General features: G+C 35.2%; 1 protein-coding gene across 1 annotated transcript; it reads right to left on the reverse strand.

The window, feature by feature from the left end:
* Nucleotides 1-2980: 2980 nt before the first annotated feature.
* On the reverse strand, nucleotides 2981-23787 carry LOC110467503 (protein-glutamine gamma-glutamyltransferase E-like). The gene is made up of 15 exons (XM_021524707.1): nucleotides 23565-23787; nucleotides 22568-22840; nucleotides 14716-14994; nucleotides 14239-14390; nucleotides 12418-12531; nucleotides 11633-11810; nucleotides 10447-10591; nucleotides 9533-9645; nucleotides 8328-8490; nucleotides 7785-7891; nucleotides 7385-7473; nucleotides 5335-5545; nucleotides 4962-5122; nucleotides 4240-4379; nucleotides 2981-3122 (listed from the first exon to the last, which is right to left on the reverse strand). Exons 1-15 carry the CDS (start codon nucleotides 23785-23787, stop codon nucleotides 2981-2983), a joined length of 2490 nt encoding a protein of 829 aa, XP_021380382.1.
* Nucleotides 23788-25399: the final 1612 nt, after the last annotated feature.

Here is a 25399-nt window from a genome sequence, read left to right on the forward strand (position 1 = left end):
ACCTAAATCTTCCTGTGTTTTACACATTGATCGATAGATCACTTACGAAAATTATTTGAATGTTGGATAAGTCTACCTATGTAATCTTTAACAACTGCATGTGTTCAACATAAACAAAAAAAGATAATATTTCAGACATTCGCAGACATTTGTCTGCACCCAGGTTTTCCTGATATACTCGAAACGTATTGTTCTGATGTTAGAACAACAAACACAAGCAAACAACGTGTGCCACTGACCCTATGCAGATATATTGGAAGTTTTCTAGTCGTTCAAGGTATAAGAATATCTCGCGTAGCCTAAGTACGCACGTTCTTCTATTCTAATCGGACGACTCTGTAGCTACTCTATACAGCGTTGTTCACGTCTATCGTTTCAACCAATTTGAAAGGATCTTTGAATATCGTTGACCTTGTTTCTATCAATTGGAGGTGGTCGGCAATTTTTATTTTTTTGAAGGGTGGAAGTGGGATGTGGGGGGTTAAACAGCCACGATCTTTTAAAAGCGTTATCAGTTGTGGACGGAGCAAAATGAATACTTATTTGAAGTACAGAATCCTTGCTTTGAATAACTTTCACCTTGACATGAGATGTATAAGGAGCTTGATGGTATTAACGAGTGACGGGGTATTACTATAAGGAATTGTTAGATAAAAGTACGATGAACTCCAATTTAACCTTGCATTTTACCCATAATATTTTTTTCTTGTGAATTTTTTTGTATTGAGTAACATTTGAATGTGCCCAAAGAATTTTATGTGGGATGCCAAAAACATTAACTGTCTTAATTTAAGGGGCAATTTGGTGAAGGAAGTGTTTTCTTAATATATTATCTTGTCACAAAATTCTTCATGATGATATAGGTGATACTCCTTATGAACAATTCATGTCTAGAAATTGACAAGAGACAATGATTTCTGGGCGTTCTTAATCTGTTATTAGTAATCCTTAACTATACAACCATTCGTTTTAGCGTCGACTGCAATTCTCCCTACCGTCCCTTCTTGTGTGCGTGCTCTAAATAAACGTGTTCCGTATTGTTGGAATATAACTGTGAACAAAATAAAATCGCATTAGCTTTATATGATATCTTTATAATTCTTGCTTGTGATGTATTGTGTTTACGCGTTATGTGCAGAATCAAGGCCACTGACATTGTTCTTTCGGTCAACAGCTTAGTACTTTCTATGTTTATTTCTCACTGAAAGGCCCGGATATTGCGCTACTGCGATCGTAGCTATTTTAATCCCCGGCTTTCCCAAAAGAAAAACTGAACACACAGGATTTAGGTTGAGGTCATGTCATTATCGACTACGTAAAGTTTCGTTAGGAGATATATATTGTCAGTATCTAATCGATTTTAAAAGGTGTTAATTGACCAAACAGCCCCTTTAAACGTGTGTTAATTAAGATAAGTTATGTGTGCAAAGCTTTTGCCGATAGTGACAAAATGTATTTAATGTACAATGTTTTCAATGGGGTTCCGGAACAGAACTGGGTGGATGAGTGTTTTGAATACTCCAAATATGCGCCCATCGACCTAGAGACAGTTATTTGAATATCTATTTATTAAGGCCAGTTTTCGGCCCCTCAGAAACGCTCGAAATTTTCAGGTAATTTCATACCTAATAGAGTATTAATATGATTTTGCGTGTATGATCAGAAGTTCGATGGAGAATTAGAGAATACAGAAACCATCGATACCTCGATTGATTTACTTCCGCCGTATCTGGTCAAAAGCTCCAATACACATTTTTCCATAGATGAACGCCGAGCACATTGTCTAACACTCCTAAACACATATGATAGTTTGATAAATAATGTTATTATGTGTGTATTATGATAAGCTGAATAAGAAAAGTAAAACGTCACTCAGTGAGATCAGCTACACATGAAATTGACAATATTCTCGTTTACAAACATCAAATTGACTATGTTCTTAATACCCTGTCATAAAATGAATTGTGAAACATGAATTCCTGTTTATAACAATGAATGTATAGGGGACATACGTATGTGTTATCGTTCACTATTGACTATAATAGTTTAATTCCTTGTTATATTCATTAAGGAATATTATTGCATTTGGCCAGCTTATTGGACTAGTAATACTTAGTGAATGGAATGTCTCTGAATGGGAATGGCATTGTGGATTGATGACACCGTGTAATTCAGATATCTCATTACACGTTTATGTTACCGGCAGATTCTTATCATGGTCCAAGTATTTCTTTACAAACCATCGTCACCCATACACCTGTAATTTGGAAACACTGTGTAAGCCCGGTATTTTTACACACAGATGTAACCCATACACCTGTAGTTTGGAAACACTGTGTAAGCCTGGTATTTTTACACAAAGATGTAAGCAATACACCTGTAGTTTGGAAACACTGTGTAAGCCCGTTATTTTTACACACAGATGTAAGTCATACACCTGTAGTTTGGAAACACTGTGTAAGCCCGGTATTTTTTACACAAAGATGTAAGCCATACACCTGTAGTTTGGAAACACTGTGTAAGCCGGGTATTTGTACACACAGATGTAAGCCATAATCTGTAGTTTGGTGACACAGTGTAAATCCGGTACCTTTACACTCAAATATCACTCATACACCTGTTGTTTGGTAACACCGTGTATGCCAAGTATATCGTTACACACTAATGTCACTCGTATACTTAGTGTGGTGAAACCGTATATGGTATGTCAGGTACATCTTTCCACACGGATACCACTAATACACCTATTCCGTCTTTGCATATTGCAGAGTTATCTTCTCTTGTGAGCAGGCATTGATTGTTACGTCATTGGTTTGTGAGAGTAACGGCATCAATTTTTGAGAAAACGACGAAATTTTTTCACACAAACCAATGACGTAACATTCAATACCTGCTCCCAAGAGAAGATAACTCTGCAATACGCAAAGACGGAATAGTTTGGTGACACAGTGTATACCATGTATTTCTTTACACTTGAATATCACTCATACACCTGAAGTTTGGTAACACCGTGTATGCCTGGTATTTCTTTACATTCGAATGACACAAATATGGTTCCTGTGCCTGCCTTTCTCGCCGTCAGGGGAATTGTTATATGCCATCGATCACGAGGTTTTAAGTTCCTACAAACAAAATCCAATTTACAGTTTTATTTTAATATCCAAGGTTTATTGTAGACGTTTTTGAAATGTTGTACGTATTATATTGACCACTGTTGACAATCCTGAATATTTGTACTATTAAAATATATAAGAAGTAGTCTAGGTTAGTTACACGTAAGGTTTACTAAAGTTTTATTAACTTTACGTAATATGCGTTAAAATGATAAGACAAATCAAAATACCTGATAGTTATCTATAAACGATACGAGTCATACCCGTCGAGTGAAACGTAAATTGAGTTCTGCACTAGTTATCACTGTAAGAGAAATTAAGTGCATACAGAATAAATGTATTCTACAGACTGGCTCAAATATAACATCTACACTGTGTATAAGACACATGTTTGTATGCTTACTATAGATGAATAAGTGAGGAGGATTATGAATGTCACTGTTTTCTGACATTGATCACCTGAATATGGTACGATATAAGCGAGACCGTGCAGGTTGATACACACCTATATATATACTGTATAGTGGGTTATTTAAGTGATGTGAATGTGCCAAAATCAAATGAACAGGATTAATAACAGCATTTTGAGCAACAAGTCAGTGTATTTTGTTAAACAAATCATCAACAAAACTATAAGATTTGTGATATGATCTATTTGCAAACATCATTACCCTTTATGTATATGAATAGTCACACCCATATGCGTGATACATGTTTATATCATGGCGACATCACGGTTATGAAGTTAAGGAGTATAGCATCAAGTTGAGTTTAACACGAATATTAATTATATGTGTGATCGTTTCAGATTGATACACAACTTACTATATAAAACGTTCTTTTGTTGAACCTTTAAATATGTCTGCCAGTTCAAAATTAAAAACAATATGTTGTTTTTGCATGACTATTTAAAATATTCCGTCCAATATCTATAGAAAGCAAGACCACGCTGTTCAAACTTTAGTAAGCTTAATGAATCGCTTACTCTACTTTTCTTTTTTTTCTTTTTTTAACAAATTGGCAAAATAATCTCCGGGTACTCATTTTTAATAAATATTCGCATGCTTTCATATTTTATATTTGAATATACAAAAATGCACAAAATGTATTCAAAATGGTAACATACGGCTGTGTAATTGGTGGAGGTGTTCCGAACAGATTTCCTTCAATAGATACTACACAGAATGTCAACCAGGTATCATGGAAAGGATTCCGAAGGGTCAAATGGACATCAGTCGGTTCATTCATCTTACAATGGCTCTGTGTCTGCAATTTAAGAATCATTAGAGTAGAGTTATACTGACTGCAGTTAAAAAACATTAAGAACAGAATGTCATAGAATCCTTAGCATATTTGTTTTCGTGTAAATATAACTCTTATTAACGAGTACACGCCATATGAAGTTTGAGATGGAGATATATAGGATCTTACATGAGTTTCCATTTCATATGAGATTCATGAAACGAGTCTAAGAATTTTTCAATTTAGGCGAGCTAAAATGGAAAATTCGTGACGAGTTGCAAAAATTTCATATGAAATGAAAACGAGTGTAATATCCGTTTTATCACATAATCAAGATTTGAGTCATTTATTCGTGTAAAACGACAATTTGCATGCAACATTGAAATGTAAAATGCCGCCATTTTGACTCCAATGCCTAAGTCTGTGACGACATGTGCTTGTCCTATGCGTGACGTCACAGGCCGGATAGGTCATATTACATGAATTATTAAGCAAAAATATATGACATAGGGATATTCACAGGATAACACAGTACATTATGTGATAAACAATTATGCATGGTATCGTTATAATATATGCAAAAGAGAGGAATAATGTAAAACTTACCTGTATACCGACCGTAGGGAGCGTTAAACTGTAGTCTAGCGTGGCTATCACAATGGTACCCGTCTCCTTAACATTGGCTGTAGCCTCCACCTCAAATAGCAGAAGTGGTTTCAGATTGAGGTCATAGTCTGCTGGGGATACTCTTAACTGGTAGCTTAATACTGAAATTAACACACAACAAACAACGTAATACTAACTGTTGGCAGAAACAAAATACCGACACAAACGTCGTCTAAAAAAACACAACATCGGCATCAAATATTGCGATTGGCAAATTGGTTAGTGAAAATCATTGATAAAGGTAAATACGTATTAACATGATATGCACGTTTTCTACTTTCAGTTCACTATATAGGTTATACATTATACCCACCCTGTCTGTATTTGAGGAGAAGATTGTTGTAGACAATCTTCTTCAGAGGAGTAGTGTCGCCACCCGTGTAAACGTGACTGGTTACCGTGATTACCAGATCACCAATGGTCACCTCGTCATTCTGTCGACTGATGTTTGTCAATTTGATTGTAAAGTAGACGTCGGAGCCCACCATTTCAGCGCGGTCAGAGACGATATCCATCACTATATCCTAAAAGTAGAACAAAACGGTAACATGTCCGATCAATTAAGTTAGCTTGATGGTCATCTGTCCCTGAAAAACAAGAAGTTCGAGAATTGCTTTCATTTCATTTTTCTATTAAATCTAGTGCTTCCACTGTTTTGTTCTCGACATTTACACATGATTACCACTCTACTGCATTGTCACTATATACAGGTAAGCTTCGATATAATGCGAATCGATTAATTTGCCACCTCGTTTACTGCCAAATATTCCAATGCCCGTTATCACATCTTAAGACCCCCTTTATACATTTTCCTCAATGCATCGGCAAATCCCTTCATAACGCAAAATTTTCTTCTGAAACATGGCGGCAGTACAATGAGGTTTTTACTGTTACTCCAATCAGTTGGAGGTAAACAAGCCTCAATGCATGAGTCTTAATAAGTGAAGAATGTTTTCTATGAGATTAAATAATACAAAATGGTACATAAATGTATTGAAGAACTTTCAGTTGACAATTATATTAACTTTGGATGTCATCAAAAAGCTTTTCAATGCGTAATAAAATGTCAATAATGGTCAACTCACTTTCAAATTCTAGTAATATCGCATTTATAACCCACAGATATATTTTTAATGTCACAATTTAAGTTCGGTGCGATTATAAATCCAACAGTTCCACCATAAATTACCAAAACACACTAGTTAAACGGACGTGACATAATTGTCCATGCTATTACTCACTATTTGTGATATCATAAGGTTGGTTCCCATCACAATTACAGCACTGAGATTATTACATATATCCAGTTTGTTAAAAAGTGTGTAAAATTGGGTTGCGATAACAAAACACATGTTAGATATAAGGAACACGAGAAAAATAGTATATTACATTAATTTTGTTATACCTGATGCAAAACTTACTACCTTGTATTGACCTCGGACGATATTTTACTATGAATGAAATATAGTTCAAAATTGGCTTATGTTTTAGTAAGGTTATGCAATACAAATCTCCTCTCAATACGTCTCATATGGTTGATGTAAAGAATTACCTAGTAATAACATTTTCACATTGTATTAAAGTACGGCAACAATACATAACCGTGACGTCACCATTGCATATAAGACAAAGCTCAAACGTTGAGAGAAAAAAATATCATTCCCGCCGACACCCTACACCCATTTCCGATCGCCTTGGATTTGAGAAGATGAATTTCAACACTGGAAGTGATTTGTCATGCGGTAAACACTCCGAAGGCCTCGTGTTTGGCAATTAACATCCCTCAGATTAGGGCAGGGGTCTAAAGTTTCTCTTTATTCCTCCTCACTTCAAAGGTGCTTTCCCATTTCTGGCTAGAGAAAACATATGTTTGTATCTATCCGTATATTATAAAGACAACTCACATGCGATTTTATTGTAAAATAATTACCGTGTAATTGCGTCATCATTGTATGTAACGTAACCATACAACAACAGGATCGCGTCATCAATGTTGCCATACAAGCCATTCGCCATTGACGATAGCGCCGTGCACTGGGTTCACCATTACAACCTTTTCCCGTTATGTTATGCATATAAAGAAATTTAAGAAATGATATCCCAATCTTCCTGATAAGATTTTTTGAGGTTCAGCGATTAGCAAAGCCTGAATCTGAACCTCAATTTAAGGGTTAATATTTCTAGCTGTCTACATCGCATTAAAATGATGATATTCAAAATTACTCTTTCTTCAAAGTTTTGACATGTTGAACATATTTCAGAGGAAACATGACGTCCTATAATCATTTCTGGTATGGTGTAATAATTTAAGCAAAATCAGTCTGTCCAATCCGGACGTCGTACTGTTGTCACGTGATGTATACCTGTTTTGCAAGCTCGGCTTTCTCCGACAGACGTTGTACCTTCACACTACGTAAGGCGTTTCTCATCACGATCTCTGACTCTTCACTGCCTGGTTTATATAGGAAAAATATGTAAGTCACATTCATCCACTCACACGTTTCATACATAACAGTACATGATGATACTACGTTTAAGCCATATTCTAAGCTTCTATTTTATTTCTTATCTTCATAAACTAATGTTTTTTTAGTGAATAAAGGGATGGTTTAAAGTTATTTTTGTTCTAATTGGTTTTCAGAAAAGAAATCAAATGTCAAAGATGTTCAGGAATAGAAGGCCTCATTTGCGATAAACAACATTTCAAATAGTAAACGTTACAGACAAGTAAGCAGAGATGAATCCTGAAATAGTTGTCCTCACCTGTCGGGAATTTGTACAGTAGAGTAAGGTCGTATTTAATGGATGCTGTGTCCCCTCCAGTATATGGATGACCATCCGGGTACTTTGTGATTATCAATTTTCCTGCACTAAAACGTAGATTATTGTTGGTTAAAAACCTCCTTCATCAGAATAAATTATGTAGTTTATTAATATAAAAAAATGTCGTATTTTCTTCCTGAGACGTATAAACCATTTATTTTTCTGTGTAATCAATACATGCTATCCCTAAAAGGTATGCCTACCCTATCTAAAAATTTATTTTTTACATTTCTAACAGTAATTCCCGAAACATCGAAACGATATGTTTTGGTTTTGTGTGTATCCCACTTTTCTTTAAAAGTCATCTTTTTATTATTAAGGGCAGTAAAAAAGAAAATCATCATTATCATCAGTTTGCATTGTAATGTACAAACATCGGTGAAATCTCCGTAATAAATGTATCCTGTGTTTTCTCTCTGTCCTTATGCATATGTAAGATATGTACATGTCGTCTGTGAGTTCTGTTAATTTAAACATACGTACATATTCGAATCCTCTTTTATTTTGATCCAGTTTACTCCAGGTCGTCTCTGCCATATGGTCCTTCCCGCATTTAGTTCGGCGAATATGAAAGCAGTGTCATAGGGGAGATCACAAAGGCCCTTCCTCACGGCTGTCACAGAGGAGGGACCACACACGTATATATCTATAATAAATAGGGTTGGAAGACAACAAATAGGTTACCAAAATCAATAATCGAAAAGTCGGACATTTAATTACCCCTTTGGGGAGCCCCACGTTTCTTAGCTTATATCTAGAAAATCGGATAGTTTTGTAATACAAGCAGTGTTTATCCTTACATGTTAGTGTTGTATTGCACTCTATTGCAAAAATTGACAAAGAGATGACGCCAACACCATACAAAATCGTAACAGAATTTATAAGGAACTTTCAGAGGTAGAATGCGCTTTTACATGCGAAATGTAAATGAGAAAGCACGTCAAAATTTGACCATTTTCACTACCCTAATAACATATAATGATCCTGCCAATCAAACTATTCGGGCGGTTCACTTTCGCAACCATCTTTTCACTAGAGACTACTGGTTGAACCATATCAAAATAAAATTGTCAGTACGAATGTCTATATATTCCAGATTCGGGACTTGTCAATGAGTTTGAACAAACTGTTGTCGGCGTCATAATGTTAGTCACAGACTCCTATCGAATGGTTTCCGAGGTAGTTTCTAAAAACTGACATTTTGTTTTGGGTGTTGTACAATAAAAATAAATCAAGTTCATACTTATTTATTTTGATGTCAATTCCGCTGCACATCGTTACCTCTGGCAGAAAAAACAAACACGAAATACGCACATGATGCACATATTGTGTCTTTTTAGGAAGTCTGCTATATTTCTAAATGACAATCAAGCTAGAAATTGTGCAAAAACACAAAAATGCTGCGGAAAGCAATCAGAAATCCGGAAACCTACTTTAATGAAACAATACTTGGTTATTATATGTATACAGCGTATCTATTGACAAAACCATTAGACAACCTCGCGTGGCGCGCGCCTAATGGTGTACCTGTACAGAGTATGTTGATACCATATCCTTCTATTATTGTATTCGGAAACGCAGTTCTTCTTACAAGTAGTTGGTATATGTATTTATAGGAACGGCTATGCACAACGCAAAACTAATGGAACGCTACCATAAATGTGACATAATGAAAATGCCATACTCACGGCCAGAGGGTTCCTGTGGGGTGGGGTCAAGCACTTGCCAGCCACTAAGATTATCAGGCTTCTCCGGGAGGTCGGGCCTCTTCATCCATACCTCGTTCCACACGTGGAAATCCCTATCAACATTCGGAACACCATTCAAAACTGTTCGTATTAATTGCAAGGACAATCTGGAAAATGCTAAGCCACATTTCAATATATATGTTATACATGTATTTAAACATATCTCTACACTAAATCCAAATCCTTCATTTACACGAGTTAAGTTTTAGTTAAAGGTAAGTGTTTATCATTACACCAGTTATGTTTTAGTTAAAGGTAAGTGTTAATCATTACACGAGTTATGTTTTAGGTAAAGGTAAGTGTTAATCATTACACGAGTTATGTTTTAGCTGAAGGTAAGTGTTAATCATTACACGAGGTTTTTTTTTAGTTGAAGGTAAGTGTTAATCATTACACGAGTTATGTTTTAGGTAAAGGTAAGTGTTAATCATTACACGAGTTATGTTTTAGTTAAAGGTAAGTGTTAATCATTACACGAGTTATGTTTTAGTTAAAGGTAAGTGTTAATCAACCAGCTGACTAACACGTTCACTCGCTTTGATTGGTAAACATTTTGAGATGTGGAAATCGTTTGAAGATTGGCCCCATTTTACGTTTGTGCTTATAAATGCTTACATTTTACAAGTAAATAGGAAAAATTACATAAAATTTGGTAAACTACTTTAATTAAAGACGAATCATTTTGCAAACTATTGTTCGACATATTAATGTATTGTAATGGTTTATTATTAATCAAAATGTAATGTTTAGTAAGCTCCTCGGGTCTAGAGTAATTGGTATTCCTACAGACGAATTACTTGAATTATGAAATTTTACCACTATGTGTCAACAAGCTGTAAAGTCCTTAATCTCACCACAGCGCATGCGTATCCACCACCTTCTGCACTCCGTTAAATGGGTCGATAGTGTATCCCTTGTCGATAGACAGATTTCGGTCAGGATCATGGGCAGACACAAAGTTCGTGACGCTTCGACAGGGTAGCCCGAGCGCTCTACAAACTGAGATAATGAAACTTGAAATACAGATACATATTTATTACACTTACATTGCGCTCATGTGGCATTTTTAAACATTTTCCATAAGAGGGAGGGGGAGCAGGAGACTATCAAAGAGTCAACAAAACCTCTCCACGTTTGCAAAGACGTCATGTAAATACCACCCTTTATTTATTCATTTATGTGCACATTGCGACGATTATGTGATTGCTTTATGTATAAAAGTGATTGTAAGCCTGTGATTTTGTTTCACAATTATAACTAAAATTAGATTCCATATGTTGTAAAGCGCTTTAGAGTATTTTTACCAATTATGTAGGGCGCTATATAAATATTGTATACTAAAACCATAATAAGAACTCAAAATTGATAAACCTAAAATATGAACAAGGGAAAGATTTACATGGAGACCCTTGAAAAAGTTCAATAAGAATAAGACATTCATGAAACCATTATCATGTTCAAGCATCGATTCTGTACTCAAACCAACTTTCGTGTTTATCGCTTAAATCAAATGACATGGTAAAAACGTCAGGAGTAAACCCTAAAAACGAAGGTGTGCTTCAAGCCTCTCTCGAATTCTTCCAAATTATTTTCAGAACGTGAAGTATTATATATTTATTACCGAAGCAAGAAATTGGGCTTGAGTACAAAGTATATTATGAGCATGAGAAAGGTTTCATGAATACGGGCCCAGGTGTTCCGGAAGGGAAAGTTAAGCAATAGAATAAATGGCATACTGGGACACCAGCCTGAAACCTCTGTACTTAAGACGGATATTCTATCCAACTTAGCTTCACTATACCGAGATCACAAGCAATATATCCAATACAGAACGGAATTTGAAACCAACATGCCCATAAGACTTTACCCCTGCGATAATACTTTTATCATAAGACGAACTCCAAGTTGTCTATATAAATAAAATAACCCTTTATTCTATTTCGATGTAACAAGGTCAATAACTCCTGCCAAACTTCATATGTAGTTGTCTTCCTCTCGTTTACTGCCATTCACTTTACCATGTATATACAGATTTCTTACCGGTAGTGAAAACTGCGGAAAACACCCACGGCTGCCCGTATTTGACCGGTATGCCGTTTTGCATATTATACATTTTTAATATCCGGGGACTCCCAATCCACGCCGTCGGCCGTATGCCGTCTGCAAACGTTCCCCGGTACTTTCCAGTCATCACGCCAGTACCATCAATGTTATTTATCTGGTATTAAAAGGTGTTATCAATAAATGTGTATTGAAAGATGAACTGTTGATGCATAAACCTTTTTCCATGTATTTCCTCAATTTAAGTCTGTATCCAATCCGTTTTTCTTATATTCTTGTTTTTCAGTTCAAAATCACACCAAAGAATGTATTTCCCTCACATCATAACGCCATGATCTAGAATATGCACCAATGTATTGTGGTGTCGGTTTTTACAATAACTTTGATTTAAAAGGCAAGTTTAATTTTTTTCATGAAAGTCCTAGTGTCAAAGTATTATGTACCGTTGAAATGACCCTATACTGTTGCATAGAGGTCATTCCCGAACAAAACCCCTCATGCAACCGAATTGCTTTCTTTACTTATTCACAACAAAAATGTGTTAATGATCAAAGTGCAGAAAACTTTCTGTAAATTGATAAGCTTGCCTTTCACCAAACTCCCACGGAGCTTAAACTACTTCACTTTACGTTGAATTACCTATGCATGAACAATTAATTAATGGTAAAATATTGAGCAGCAGGTGTTTTGCTATAGAAATAAAAGTACAGACATGCGTAGGGAACAGGTAAGGTTGACTTCTGTCCTCTACCATTTATACTCACCACCTTTGTGAGACCCCTACACACCAGTACGGGGTCGGACAACTGACTCGACACCTCAAAGTTGAACGCCTTCCTCAGTAAATGAAGGCTTATCTTCAGGATGTCTTCATCAAACTTAAAAGAATCGATGAGAAAATATGATCAATGTATTCGGTTAGTGATCTATGTTGGTGATATTTTTGTACATAAAGCTTATATGTATGCTTCTTATTAAATAAGGAATTCATGCATTTTTCCCTCACCTAAAGACTAAAACATTTCAAGAGATCTGCAGCCGCATTGACGGCTTCAAGTAAAATTTCATGTGAAAATGTAATATCTTTTATACTGACAATGTGTATAAAAATACATATGTATGCCCCTGCACCCATAGCAGGTAAAACTCGGACAACAATATGAATGAAAATGGCCACCAGATTGGTGACATTGCATTTATTAAAATCAATACAGCCACACTAGGGCTCTTAGCATAATATCCATAAAATATGGAAAATTATATGAAAAATTGAATAACACAGTAGCTCCCACCACACACGCATGGCAACCACTACTACAAACTATAACAACTAGCCCAAGTGGGGTTGCCAAAAACGCCAAACATTGGTCAATGGTGGTGTTGCCGAACCCATCTTTACATGATTACTGCGAGCCGGCTGTCCCAACCCTGTTAATTGGGGGAGGTAGGTTTACCCAATGCTATGACCAGTCGGTAAGTCTTTTCTTCCTCCAACATAAACAAGAAACAACCTACCAGGTTACCAACTATATACATCTAATGGTACACAGTACATAGTAATCTTGGTCAATGATAAACACTATAAATGTACAACAAACGCTCATTTCAAACAAAGAAACAAAATATTGACAACAGTAAGCGTGGGAAGAGGTGGGTTTAAATTGATTATCCTGAGAGCTTGATGAGTGTACAAATACAGTGGCTGCCTGATGCGGAGATATGTCCCAGAGTGAGATAGCGTCACCTCTGGCCCTTTGGCCAATCAGTGACTAACCTCAGAAACCCTGATACTGTCATCGGCAGCCAATCACTGAACCGTATATTGTGCCCACAATTCAAGCTTCAAAATTTAAATCAAAATAGCAGTAAATCTAAACTTGTTATGACGTTACGAGCACCAATTAAATTAATTGCGTAGCTGCTTTTTACGGGTTCCTCTAGCAAACTAGCAAGATATGAACTTTAGGTTATCCATTTTAAATCCTGACATATTGTGTCTACTCTGAATGCCACTTGAAAAATAATTATTCTATATATATAATCCATTGCGAAAAGAAATATATAGAGAGCATATTAACGCTACTATGAATCACTTCTGAATTACTTTATTGTTCAAGTAAAGTTACACCATTGTGCCATTTATAATCGCGACGAAAAATTCCAAATATATTTTCCGGTTTAGAGTTTTCAAAAACTCATATTCGATAAAATGTGAAAGTGTAAAATACGTCAAAAGATATGTATGACTTATATGGAATACTTTCACAGATAAGGACTTGAAGAAATGGTTCATAATAGCGTTATTGGCAATAACACATTTTGTATTTAACTTAATGATACGCTTAGCCTAAAAATCTGTGATAAAAATCCAATACAATAAGATCTTGTTTGTTTTCAATACAGTCATAGTTTTACCTGTACGGTCAGACTTAACTGTACGGCCGTACTTACCTGCCCAAATTGCAATGGCTTGGCTATGATAACCTACTGGTACGATGGTTTGGCTATGTTTGCCTTTGCGATCATATACTTACTTGTCCGAAGTCCAATGGGTTGGCTATGTTTACCTGTACGATCATACTTACCTGTCCAAAATTCCATGGTTTGGCTAAGACCTTGTCTGCCCTCCCAAGGAAGATTATGCCACAGTCATTAAGGCCATACTCATCGATAGGGTCGGTGTGACCCCTAACCCCAGCTTCCGGGCAGACAACTCTGTCGATATAAACCTGATCCGCTGCCATAGAAACCAAATGCCTGCGTGACATAGACTGTAGCAAGAGCAATATTTGTTTATATATATTGGTACGAATTTAGTTGCCTTAAATATGCTATCTTGCATCAATAGACAATCGACTCTTTATAAAATACTAAATTCTATATCAATCAAAAGTCATTATATTGCAGTCACCATGATTATATAAAGAAATACTGCGAACTTAATGATAGAACGTCATAAGAACCCACCTTCATATTAAATGCAGGCTCATAAAACAAATTTGTAAAAATAAAAGTCAATTTTGAAATTAAGATGAATTGAAAATATTGCTAAAAGAACATACCGGGGTTCCAAGGGTTGAACAGAACGGCGATGTCACCTGGGTGTTCATATCTTAGCTCCCGTTTAGCAGGAACGTAAATCCCAAGTGTTGTTGAGAATATGCTGAGTACCCATTCTCCGATTGTACAAGTAGGGGGCGTGGTTACCTCGAGTACCATCGACTTGTTCGATGACCTGATGACGTACATCCGCCAACCATGTACCTTTTTGTGCTTGTCAAATTCGTCTTTAACATCCAGTAAGACCCATGTGCCGTCCGCCGGGTCCGGTCGGTCACTTCCTGTTAAGATGCATGTCATGTTGATGATTGTTTATATATTTGAAGATGAAACGTTGAAAGGAAAGCTCGTTGAATACCATTTATTCAATCCCATTTCGCATTAAGAAAATAAGTATCATATTTATACATAATTGAAAATTTAGAAGTATGCATGGAATGCTGATCTTTTACTTGTAGTGCAAGTGTGTGAAGTGTATATAATACAAGTATCAACGCACTGATGTCTTCAAAAAGTCTTAATGGTTTACAACCCTAGAGATCCCCCGGAACATATCCGTAAACCATCGGAAGTTATCATTTAACATGTATGAGCGCATTTTACCTTTAATGACTATTAATGAATTTGGTCAAATTTACCAATTATACAAAATGTGCACCAGGTATATTACTTAGCAAGCAAATACAGACTTTTCTTGAAGTATGTATTTATACATTAAGACAGTATTAAATAGAGAATATGGAGGACAATGAGTTAATCAATAACAAAACAAATGTTAAGTGGGAGAAAGCAATTGAATTGATGCCAGGTGACATGACAGGGAGGACACACTGTTGAGGACAATGTGCTATTGTGAGACAAAGGCGGAATTGGGGGGGGGGGGGGGGGGTTGATAATGAAAGGACAAAAATCGAAGTAAGCTTTACAGTAGTAAAAGGGACAAATGAGATGTGCATCCGTAAAAGTAATTGACGTTACAGACTGAAGCATGGGAACCTTCATGGGCTAGTGGATCTGACCACCAGATGGCTGTGTCAATCTCAGGAAGATAAGTCAACCTTATTGTACACACTTGGCCAATATATGTGTTAGTTAAGGTGCATGTTAGATACATCCATATTTGATAAAAAACTGATTTAACAAAAACCTCCCTCAGTAAAATTGCAGAACAGATTAAGAATATTGCTCTTCATTGGAGAATTGGACATTAACAAATATAAATCAGTATCAATTTGTATTATACTTCTTTTTCGAACGAGCACAACAAGCGTAAGGGACAAATTTCCGGACTGAAATGTATCTTTTCAATTTTTGCCGGTATGCCACAAAGATCCGTTCGAATATATTCCATGATGCGCGATAGCGTATATTGGAGACATCAAAAATACATAAGAAGACAGTCATTCAGAAACCATTCGGGAATTCCAGTCATTATTTAAATTCAAAAGCACGGCATGATTGGCTACCGATTACTGTTAGCAGTTTCCGACTGGAAACATAATTGCCATTACTTGTTTATAACAACAGTTTTGGTTACTGAGAAGTTTTTGATTACACAACCAAATAGATTTTCTATGTGACGTTTCGATGACTAGCACGATATGTACACTGTCACCTTCATCAGACAAATGACCAGTGAAGCGTATGCACACAAAGGTGTAAAATGTGTACGAGTTGTCCACTACGCTGTATGCTATGTGCAATAGTTGTTATATATGTACCGAATGACTCGATTCGGCTACGCTTTGAAAAAAGACCCATACGGACCAATTCCTTAACTTCAAATCTCACCATCCTTTGCACCAATAGTTAGGCGTCGTACGCATTTTTCATTTTATTCTTTAGAAAACAAATGGATTGGACAACAGGCAAGCCTTATTTGGCAATGAAAGGAGTATAGCTCCGCAATGAAAAAGGAACAAAACACCACCGAATAGCATTTAAATGTCACGATTTAAGGAATCGTCCAATGCATCTAGGTAATGAAACATCCAACCAATAGGTACCACATATATACAAGTCAAAGTGAATAAAGTAAGTAATAGATATCATAGACAGTAATGTATATATATAAAGAGGAATAGATTTTAACATGAAAGCATTGATGGTAGTATTACACAAACATTCAGAGAGTAGAATGATTACACCCTCAAAGATACAACACATATATATAAGATGTGTACTCAGCCTAAGTAAGTAAGTAATCTACATTATTACAAAGTTACATTGTACTACATATATATGTCATAGTGAAATATATAATATCCAGACTGTACAATAAAAGAGGTCTTCAGTAGATTTCAATCATTCAATTATTATATTATAATCTTAAATCGTTCAGTACCATTTATATAGTATTGGATATTAGTGAAAATAAGCTCATTAATATCATCCGACAGGGTAGTATCACCTGCAGTTAACAGCTAACCAATACGGTCATGAATTTCATGAATTAAATACCTAGAATAAGAGCAATTAGGACAAGTAAAAAAAAAGTATTTTCAGTAGGTGAACCACAGGCACAAACTGGATCAGGGATAAGATGATCTATAAATGTATAATGATTCAAGTCACTTGCATCATTTCTTAATTGGCACAAAATAATTTTTAATTTTCGTTGGCTACAATTTTTAAAAGTATCAAAAATAGCTTCAATAGGATAAGCTATAGTATTTTTAATATTCCTTTTGAAGGAACTTAAGCTAACTGATCTGGTCAGCGAAAGATCAAGACTATTCCATGCCTGCATGGTACTAGGAAAGAAGCTTGTCTTATAAATATTAGTTCTTGACCTTGGGATATTGAAAAATCTGTGGTGACGCAAGCAATGAATATTTTGCTGATGATTAATGAATGGTTCAATGATATTAAACAAATAATCAGGGGTGAAATGATTTATAATTTTTTACATTAAAATTAATTTGTGCTTATGACGCCTAGATTCTAACTTTTCTATGCCAGTTTCTTGATATAATTTATACTGTGAAGTACCATTTCTTAAACCATTAATAATCTTCACTGCATCACTGTGTACAGATTATAATAAATTTGATTCACCAATAGTGCAATTGTCCCAAATGGAATCTGAATATTCCAAATCTGGTCTAACAAATGAATAGTATAATGTTTCAAGAGTTTTCCTATCCACTTTATGTTTTAATATACGTAACAAATTCAGCCGTGTACATGCTTTATTGTATATATCATTGATATGATCCCCGATGTGCCTTTTGAATTAAATATAACTCCTAAGTGTTTATGGAATAAATTTTCCTGAATTACTTGATTATCAAAAATCAACGGAGGGTGAACCCTATTTTTCTTACTTACAGTTAGTGCAAATGTTTTATTAGGATTAAAATTAATTTTCCATTTTTAGCCCAAGTATTAATAGATTCAAGGTCGTCATTTAAATCAGTAGTTGGAGTTACAATATCATCATCAACAATAGCATAGAGAGAGGTATCATCAGCAAACAATTTTATATTGGTATTAATTTCATGAGTTATATCATTAATAAAATGTAAGAATAAAAAAATGTCCAAGTATAGAGCCTTGTGGAACACCAGCAGTTATATGTTTAAATGTAGAATTATAACCATCAAAGATAACTCTTTGTTTTCTATCAGTAAGATAACTTTCAATTAACTCATACAAATTACCCGATATGCCATATTTTTTAAACTTATACAAAAGACCCTAATGCCAGACTTTGTCAAAAGCTTTACTTATATCACAAAACACTAATAGTACATTCTTACCTTTATCAATGTTATCCATAATTAAATTATATTTTGATATTAGTTGGTTGACTGTAGAGTCTCTAGGTTGAAATCCAGATTGGTGCTCACTGATAATATGATATTTGGTTACATAATTAATTAAAGACATACTTAAAAAATATTTGTTTCTAATACTTTACTTAAAATGGATGTTATGGCAACTGGTCTATAATGATTTGGATCGTCAATAGCTCCTTTACATTTATATAGAGCATTAACCTTAGCAGACTTCAAGGCTAGAGGAATAGCGCCAGAAGTAATTGTTTTATTAAAGAGAATTTTAAGTGGTAAAATTATAGAAGGTAGAAGATTTTTTTATTACTTTAGGAGCAACATTGTCAGGCCAAGGAGGTTTATTATCCTTAATTAGCTGGACTTGATCAATTATGTCTTGATCTGATATTACAATTTCACCAAGTTTGATATGACTAAGGGGAGGTAAATCAATATCAGAATTGTTAATATTATTAGTATCATCAACAGAGTTGAAAATAGAAGTAAATAAATTATAAATAGCTTCTGATTTATCAAACGGATGAATAAAAAAATCATTACCAATTTTAAGAGGATGAGAAGTTTCTTTTTTATTGGAAAGACCACTTATGGACTTAGCAATACGCCACCACTTACTAGGTGGTACGGTCTTATCTACAAGAGAGTTTTGAAGTTTCCTAAGATATGTACCTTTATCTTTTCTTATAAGTTCAATTCAATATTTCTCAAAATTCTAAATGTATGCCAGTCATTTATTTTATTAGTATGCTTTACTATTTTATGTAATCTATTATTTTTCCTTAACTGGGTTCTTATTTCATTAGTCATCCATGGTTTATCATTTGGCTTTATTCTTATTACTTTACATGGAATATACTTTTCAGTAAGCAAGTTTATTTGATTTATAAGTATACTATTTATCTAAGTTACATTATGTCCAATAATGTATTCCAATCAATTGCTAGAAGACATATATTTATTTCATTCCAGTTAGCCTCACTAAATTTAAAAACAACCTTTTACAAATGATTTTACTTTTAATACTTTGAAACATAAATTCATAACAATAGGACAGTGGTCACTACATAGCGGTGATAAAACTTCTGAACTCTGCACTATGTTTAGGTTGTTAACATAGAATATGTCAATACCAGTTGTTGATGTATTAGTTATTCTTGAAGGACATTGAATGATATTTTGAAGCTGGTATTTAGGTAAAATTCTTGCAGGATGGGTATTAGAAGAAAGAGAAAGCATATCTTGGTTAATATCACCAGTAATAATAACATTACAGTTAACATTAGTCAGTGTATCAATTAAGTGATCAAATGTATTCCAGTAAGCAACATTTGAGTTTGGAGGTCTGTAAATACAACAAAGAAAAAACATTTTGTTAGATGATCTAATTTCTAAGACAATATTTTCAAAATTAACTGATTCAAGATCAAATATTGTAGCATGAATATTATCTTTTGTATATATCATGACTCCTCCACCTTGCCTTTCCTTCCTATCATTTCTAAAGAAAGTAGGATGTGACTCTAATTTGAGATCAGTATCATTGACAGAATCATCTAGATGAGTTTCAGAAAAACAGAGAATGTCATTTTCAAAAATTTCTCTTTTAATAAGTTCAAGCTTATTACGCAAAGAACGAACATTAAGATGAAGAATCGATACATTGCTTAATTCATATTTATCTTGACAATTGGGACCCGGGTTAACATGTGCATCACCTGCTCTCAATATAAGAGACAATTGAATAAATTTATAAAACAAGTCATTATCAAAAAACATCAAATAAGTAGATCTGCTGAGTGATCGCTTTCTCACACATACATACATAAACCATTCACACTGAAACATGGTATTGATATTGTAACAACGCACAACCTCATGAGGGAGAAACGAGATTACTAGTATTTGACCGAGCTTAAATATCTACTTGAATATGAATAACATAAACAAGGCCAACTAATATAGAGAAAAAAAAGCGAAAAAATATAAGACGACCAATGAATTCATATCATTCAAGAGTCAAAATACAAAAAATATAGTGTAATTAATATTTACACATAAGTGAAATCTACATATTGAATAGCACCAATGTCATGATCAGTTATCATATGTAAATTAGGTACTGATAGAATATTTGTCAGTTGAAACAGGGATGGGAGAGCTGAATTCTTTTATCCCTTGGATGTTTAATCAAACTATCAAAATTAATTCAATGTATAAAGTAATGAGTAGAGTTGTTACAAACTAACAATAAATAGTCGTATTGAGTATGAGAAAATTGACAGAGCTATAGCTAATTGATCATATGATAAATAGGAAAGTGTTATATATATATAGCATCAACAAATTGGCTCTGGGCTACATGACAACAAATGAAGTAATTGATCACATGATAAACACTGAATAGTTTTGTCAACATAGGATATCTACAATTTGACTCAAAGTTATATATGTAGTATGTAACGAAGTAACGGTTATCGAAAAAATTAAAAAAAAGTGAATATTTGTGCAGACTATTAACAATTTGACTCTGGACTAATTGACCACAAGTCACAGATCACATGTATTAAAACACTAAATATAGTTAAAATGGTCATATAAATAACATATCAACAATATGACCCAGACCTATTATGATCCAGACCTATGTCAAATCTGGAAAAAATGATTAATTTCACTGATTTCATTAAGATAGGAAAATAGGGACAGACCTCTTAAACCCCTTGATGAATCAATCAAAATATAAATTCAAAATATTGAAATGTTAAGGGTTGTTACAAACTAAAATGAGTAGTTATACAGTCAGAGTATGAGTCGTACGCACATTGCTTAACAGATGTGATACAATAGTCACAGAACAACAGGACAAAACACAAGAGCAGAATCACATCGCTAGGGCAATGAGAACATGTGCATATCCGGAATGGGCCCTAAAACGGGTACAAAAACAGTGTCAAGTAAGGAGAAGAACAAGAAAAGGCCAATCAAGGATGAGAACAAAACCAAAGGTCAAGTCATCATCCCGTAATAGAGGGTCTATACGAAACCGTCCAGAGGATATATCGCGCCCTCAAAACGCTTCTCAATAACCTAGTACACCCTATGGATAAAATACCTAAAGAGAACGTCGCAAAATGCATATACAAAATCGGATGCATAAACTGCGACGCATCGTATATTGGAAAGACTGGAAGGCGATTTGGGGTCCACCATGGTGAACACCGGAAAGATACGTGCCCAAGAAGGTAGGAAATTCACCAGATCAAAAAGAAAGCAGTCGGACTCCCAGAAAAATAAATCGGCAATCACAGACCATGCCACACAGAAAAATCATGTGATCGACTGGGATAACTTCCAAGTTTTGGACAGAGAGAGCAATCTGTTCAAGCGGCAAATAAATGAAGCCATCTGGATACACCGCAGTGGGCCGGTTCTAAATCGAGATGAGGGGGCTCAAAGACTCTCGCACATCTATGACCAAGTATTAAACAACGCGTAGCCGAACCGAGTCATTTCGGTACTTATACACTGCGTAACAACTATTGTCCATACGCTTACAGCGTAGCCAAATCGACTCGATTTGGTGGATAACTCGTACTCATTTTACATTTTTGTGTGCATACGCTTCACTGGTCATTTGTCTGATGAAGGTGACAGTGTACATATCGTACTAGTCATCGAAACGTCACATAGAAAATATTATCGGTTGTGTAAAAAGAACTTCTCAGAATCCATTCTTACCAACATGAAAAATAATTTTAGAAACAGTTTTGGTTGAACCAGAAAAGACCAAAATGACACTTACCCCACATGGATGATATTATACCTTATTTATTTAACAGTGTGTCTAATTGAATAACTTTATCACTTATATAAAACGTCATATTTTCCTCACACGCTAGTCGCATTTTGGTGTACTAGATCTTTTATTGCCCTGTTGGTCGGGAAACACTAGTCTTTGTTTTCCTCGGGCTGTGCCCTCGTAAAAACGATTGATCACGGGAAACAAAGACTTGTGTTTCCCACAACAAGGGCAATAAATGTTTAAAATGTCGCCTACCTGTCGAGAAACTCAGTTGTAAGTCGTGCTTTCCTCTATTGAAAGTTTCGTTTAGACTCAAACCGATGATAAACGGCTGACCGCGCCGCACAATCAAATCCGGTTCTGGTTCCTCCTTATTTTCATCTACGTGATCTGACCTCGTTTTATTTAACATGAATCGATCTGTGTGGTGCTCCTGTAGTGTCCGGTCAAGGAACAGATTGACACCCATTACATACAGGTTGTCCCTCAGGTCTTTATCCCGGGCGTGGACCTCGAACGGTCGAGGGTCTGCAGATGATATATTATACATTAGAAGCATATAATTATGTAAACATATATCAATTTTCTACTTGGAATTTGTAGGGTTATTTCTTAATTCGTACCTTATGAACATTTCAATTTATTTATACTTTAATTTATATTTAAATAAACAGATTGAACACGGTGTATCACAAGATACTGGGGATGTATCCATTTAAATTTAGCCATTTTGCGCTTTCTAAAATACTTAATAGTTTTTTTTTTTATATTGTTGGGTAACTAGTTGCACCTTTTTAATATTACATGAACTTAAAAATGATTAGTTCAATGCTTAATTTGATAATAACTATTTGTGCACTTACATTACCTGTGTAATCTTCAGGTATGATTGTAGATTTATGGAATGTGTATGCTGTACATGTAACATCATGTATAGTATTTAATTGTTAGAAATATACACAATACTGAAGGAAATATCATATGGAAACAATAATAGGTTACTGCATATCACTTCTTTTTTCGCGAGATATTAATGTTCACATTAGTTTGCGAGGTAACCCATTAACAAAGTTAAGCCTTTTGCGAGTTTTTTTTATCATTTGATTATTACTAGCCGAATTCAAGTATTTGCGTGTGAAGGTATATATACTAGCTCGAATAGTTCACGAAATTAAATACGCGCAAAAATTTACGAAAACCAGTAAAAACATTTAACATTGCTGTGAATTGTCACGACGATCAGTATACATACGGCCACGCCTCCTGAGTCTCATGTCCCTCTCCCAAGGGTACTCCGAGGTTCGTTCTGGGCCGTACCGTAGGGCGTTCAGTCGGATTTTGGGAGACGTGCGGGGGGTAATGTCAGCCGGGGGCATATCCGGCCAGCGGAACCCTAGGTCCTCCTTCTTAAAGGGCCGGACCTTCTTACCCCTGAGTTCGTGCGAGTTCTGCAACATTAGAAGAAGATTTATCATGATCAGCGCGAATTTATTCATATTTTGGGGTGAAACTAGTATATTTAAAATAATTGAGAAAGAAGAGGACAAATCAATGCTGCAAAACAATTTAGGCATTACGGGACAATTAAGCAGGCAATTGTTGTTACAAGTATACCAACAAAAAAGCCAACACACTCATACTGGGGGAAATATTTGCTGCATTTAAGGAAGAACCCCATCATACTCAATCAACAAACTACACAGCAGTCCTGTGATAAACAAAATCAGAGAAAGATATTGACATCACATTATATTCTAACCTGTCATTTGAAGATAATCTAGGGGAAAAGGTAAACAAGGCCATTTCCATATTTGCCATGCTGAGGAGCACATTCAATTACATGGACGTAGACACATCTTCGCCACTGTATAAAACACTGTGGAGGACCCACCTGGACTTATGGTCTGTGTGGTCACATTTCAATATTAAGGGTATAGAAATGGTGGAAATACTACAAAATATTACCGGGAATGAAGAAACTTACATGACCATAAAGATTAGCCAAATTGATGCTACTAACATTAGCCTATCGATGTATGAGTTTAGATGTGATTGAGGCATATTAGATCATTATACGGCATATACGCCCGGGAAACCAATATCGTACTAAAGCCATAGGGCAGTGTGACAGCCAGGAACAGCAGGGAAGGCAACTCGAAAAAACATTCTCACGAATTTTTTTTTTTCTCATTGTGAGTAAACGGTACTGTACCAGAAATGGACTCAAGCTAGATTCATTCAATGCCTTTTAAAGGTAATTGATATTTGAATTGCTAATATAAGGATATCACTATTCTTCAAAACCAATATCGCTATCGTATATCATCGCTTAGAACCATGCTCTAGTGAATATTTATGTTTAAATACGTAATTAGGACCATCTTTATTAACAGATATAATCATGATTTTTCAAGTGATATAACATAAAACCTACATGAAAAGGATGTAAACAAAATTTCATTGGGAAAATACTAGCATGATCCTAGTGAAGATCGCTCTACAGATTCTTTCAGGAAATTCTTTTTAGTGAAATACTTCCAAAAAGAATACGTGAATAAGGTTTTTCTATGTTGTGCCACGCATGGTTATTGTCAAGTTGTCAAAATTGGGATGTATTGACAGTATTCATGAAAACAACGGCCCTTTTCATACATAAGTCAAACAATACACTAATCATCTACTCTTGCTTTTCTGGTTTCTTTTCTTAAACCAAACATTTCATAACAAAGATAAGCATTGATACACTGTTGTACTGCAAGTATTTGTTAAAAATGCTTTTCATGAAAGCTATCTGAATTCTTAAGATTTCGGACATATATTAATTAGAAACTAGGTCACTTGCTCTCTATTTAAAGCCGCGGTCACATCATACGGTCACGCACGTAGTTGACCGTAGTGGGGGATGACCGTAGTTGACTGTAGTAGACCGTAGGTGACCTTAGTTAAACGTAGTTCCCTAACTCTAACTCCTTAATTCAACATTCTAATTCCTTAACCTTAATTCGCCCTAGTTGACCCTATACTAGTTAACCGTACTTACCGTACTAAAAAGTACTGTGAACGTACTTAAAACGTAGTGTTCACCGT

Source organism: Mizuhopecten yessoensis, unplaced genomic scaffold (genome assembly GCF_002113885.1).
Source record: "Mizuhopecten yessoensis strain PY_sf001 unplaced genomic scaffold, ASM211388v2 scaffold11175, whole genome shotgun sequence".
NCBI lineage: Eukaryota > Metazoa > Mollusca > Bivalvia > Pectinida > Pectinidae > Mizuhopecten > Mizuhopecten yessoensis.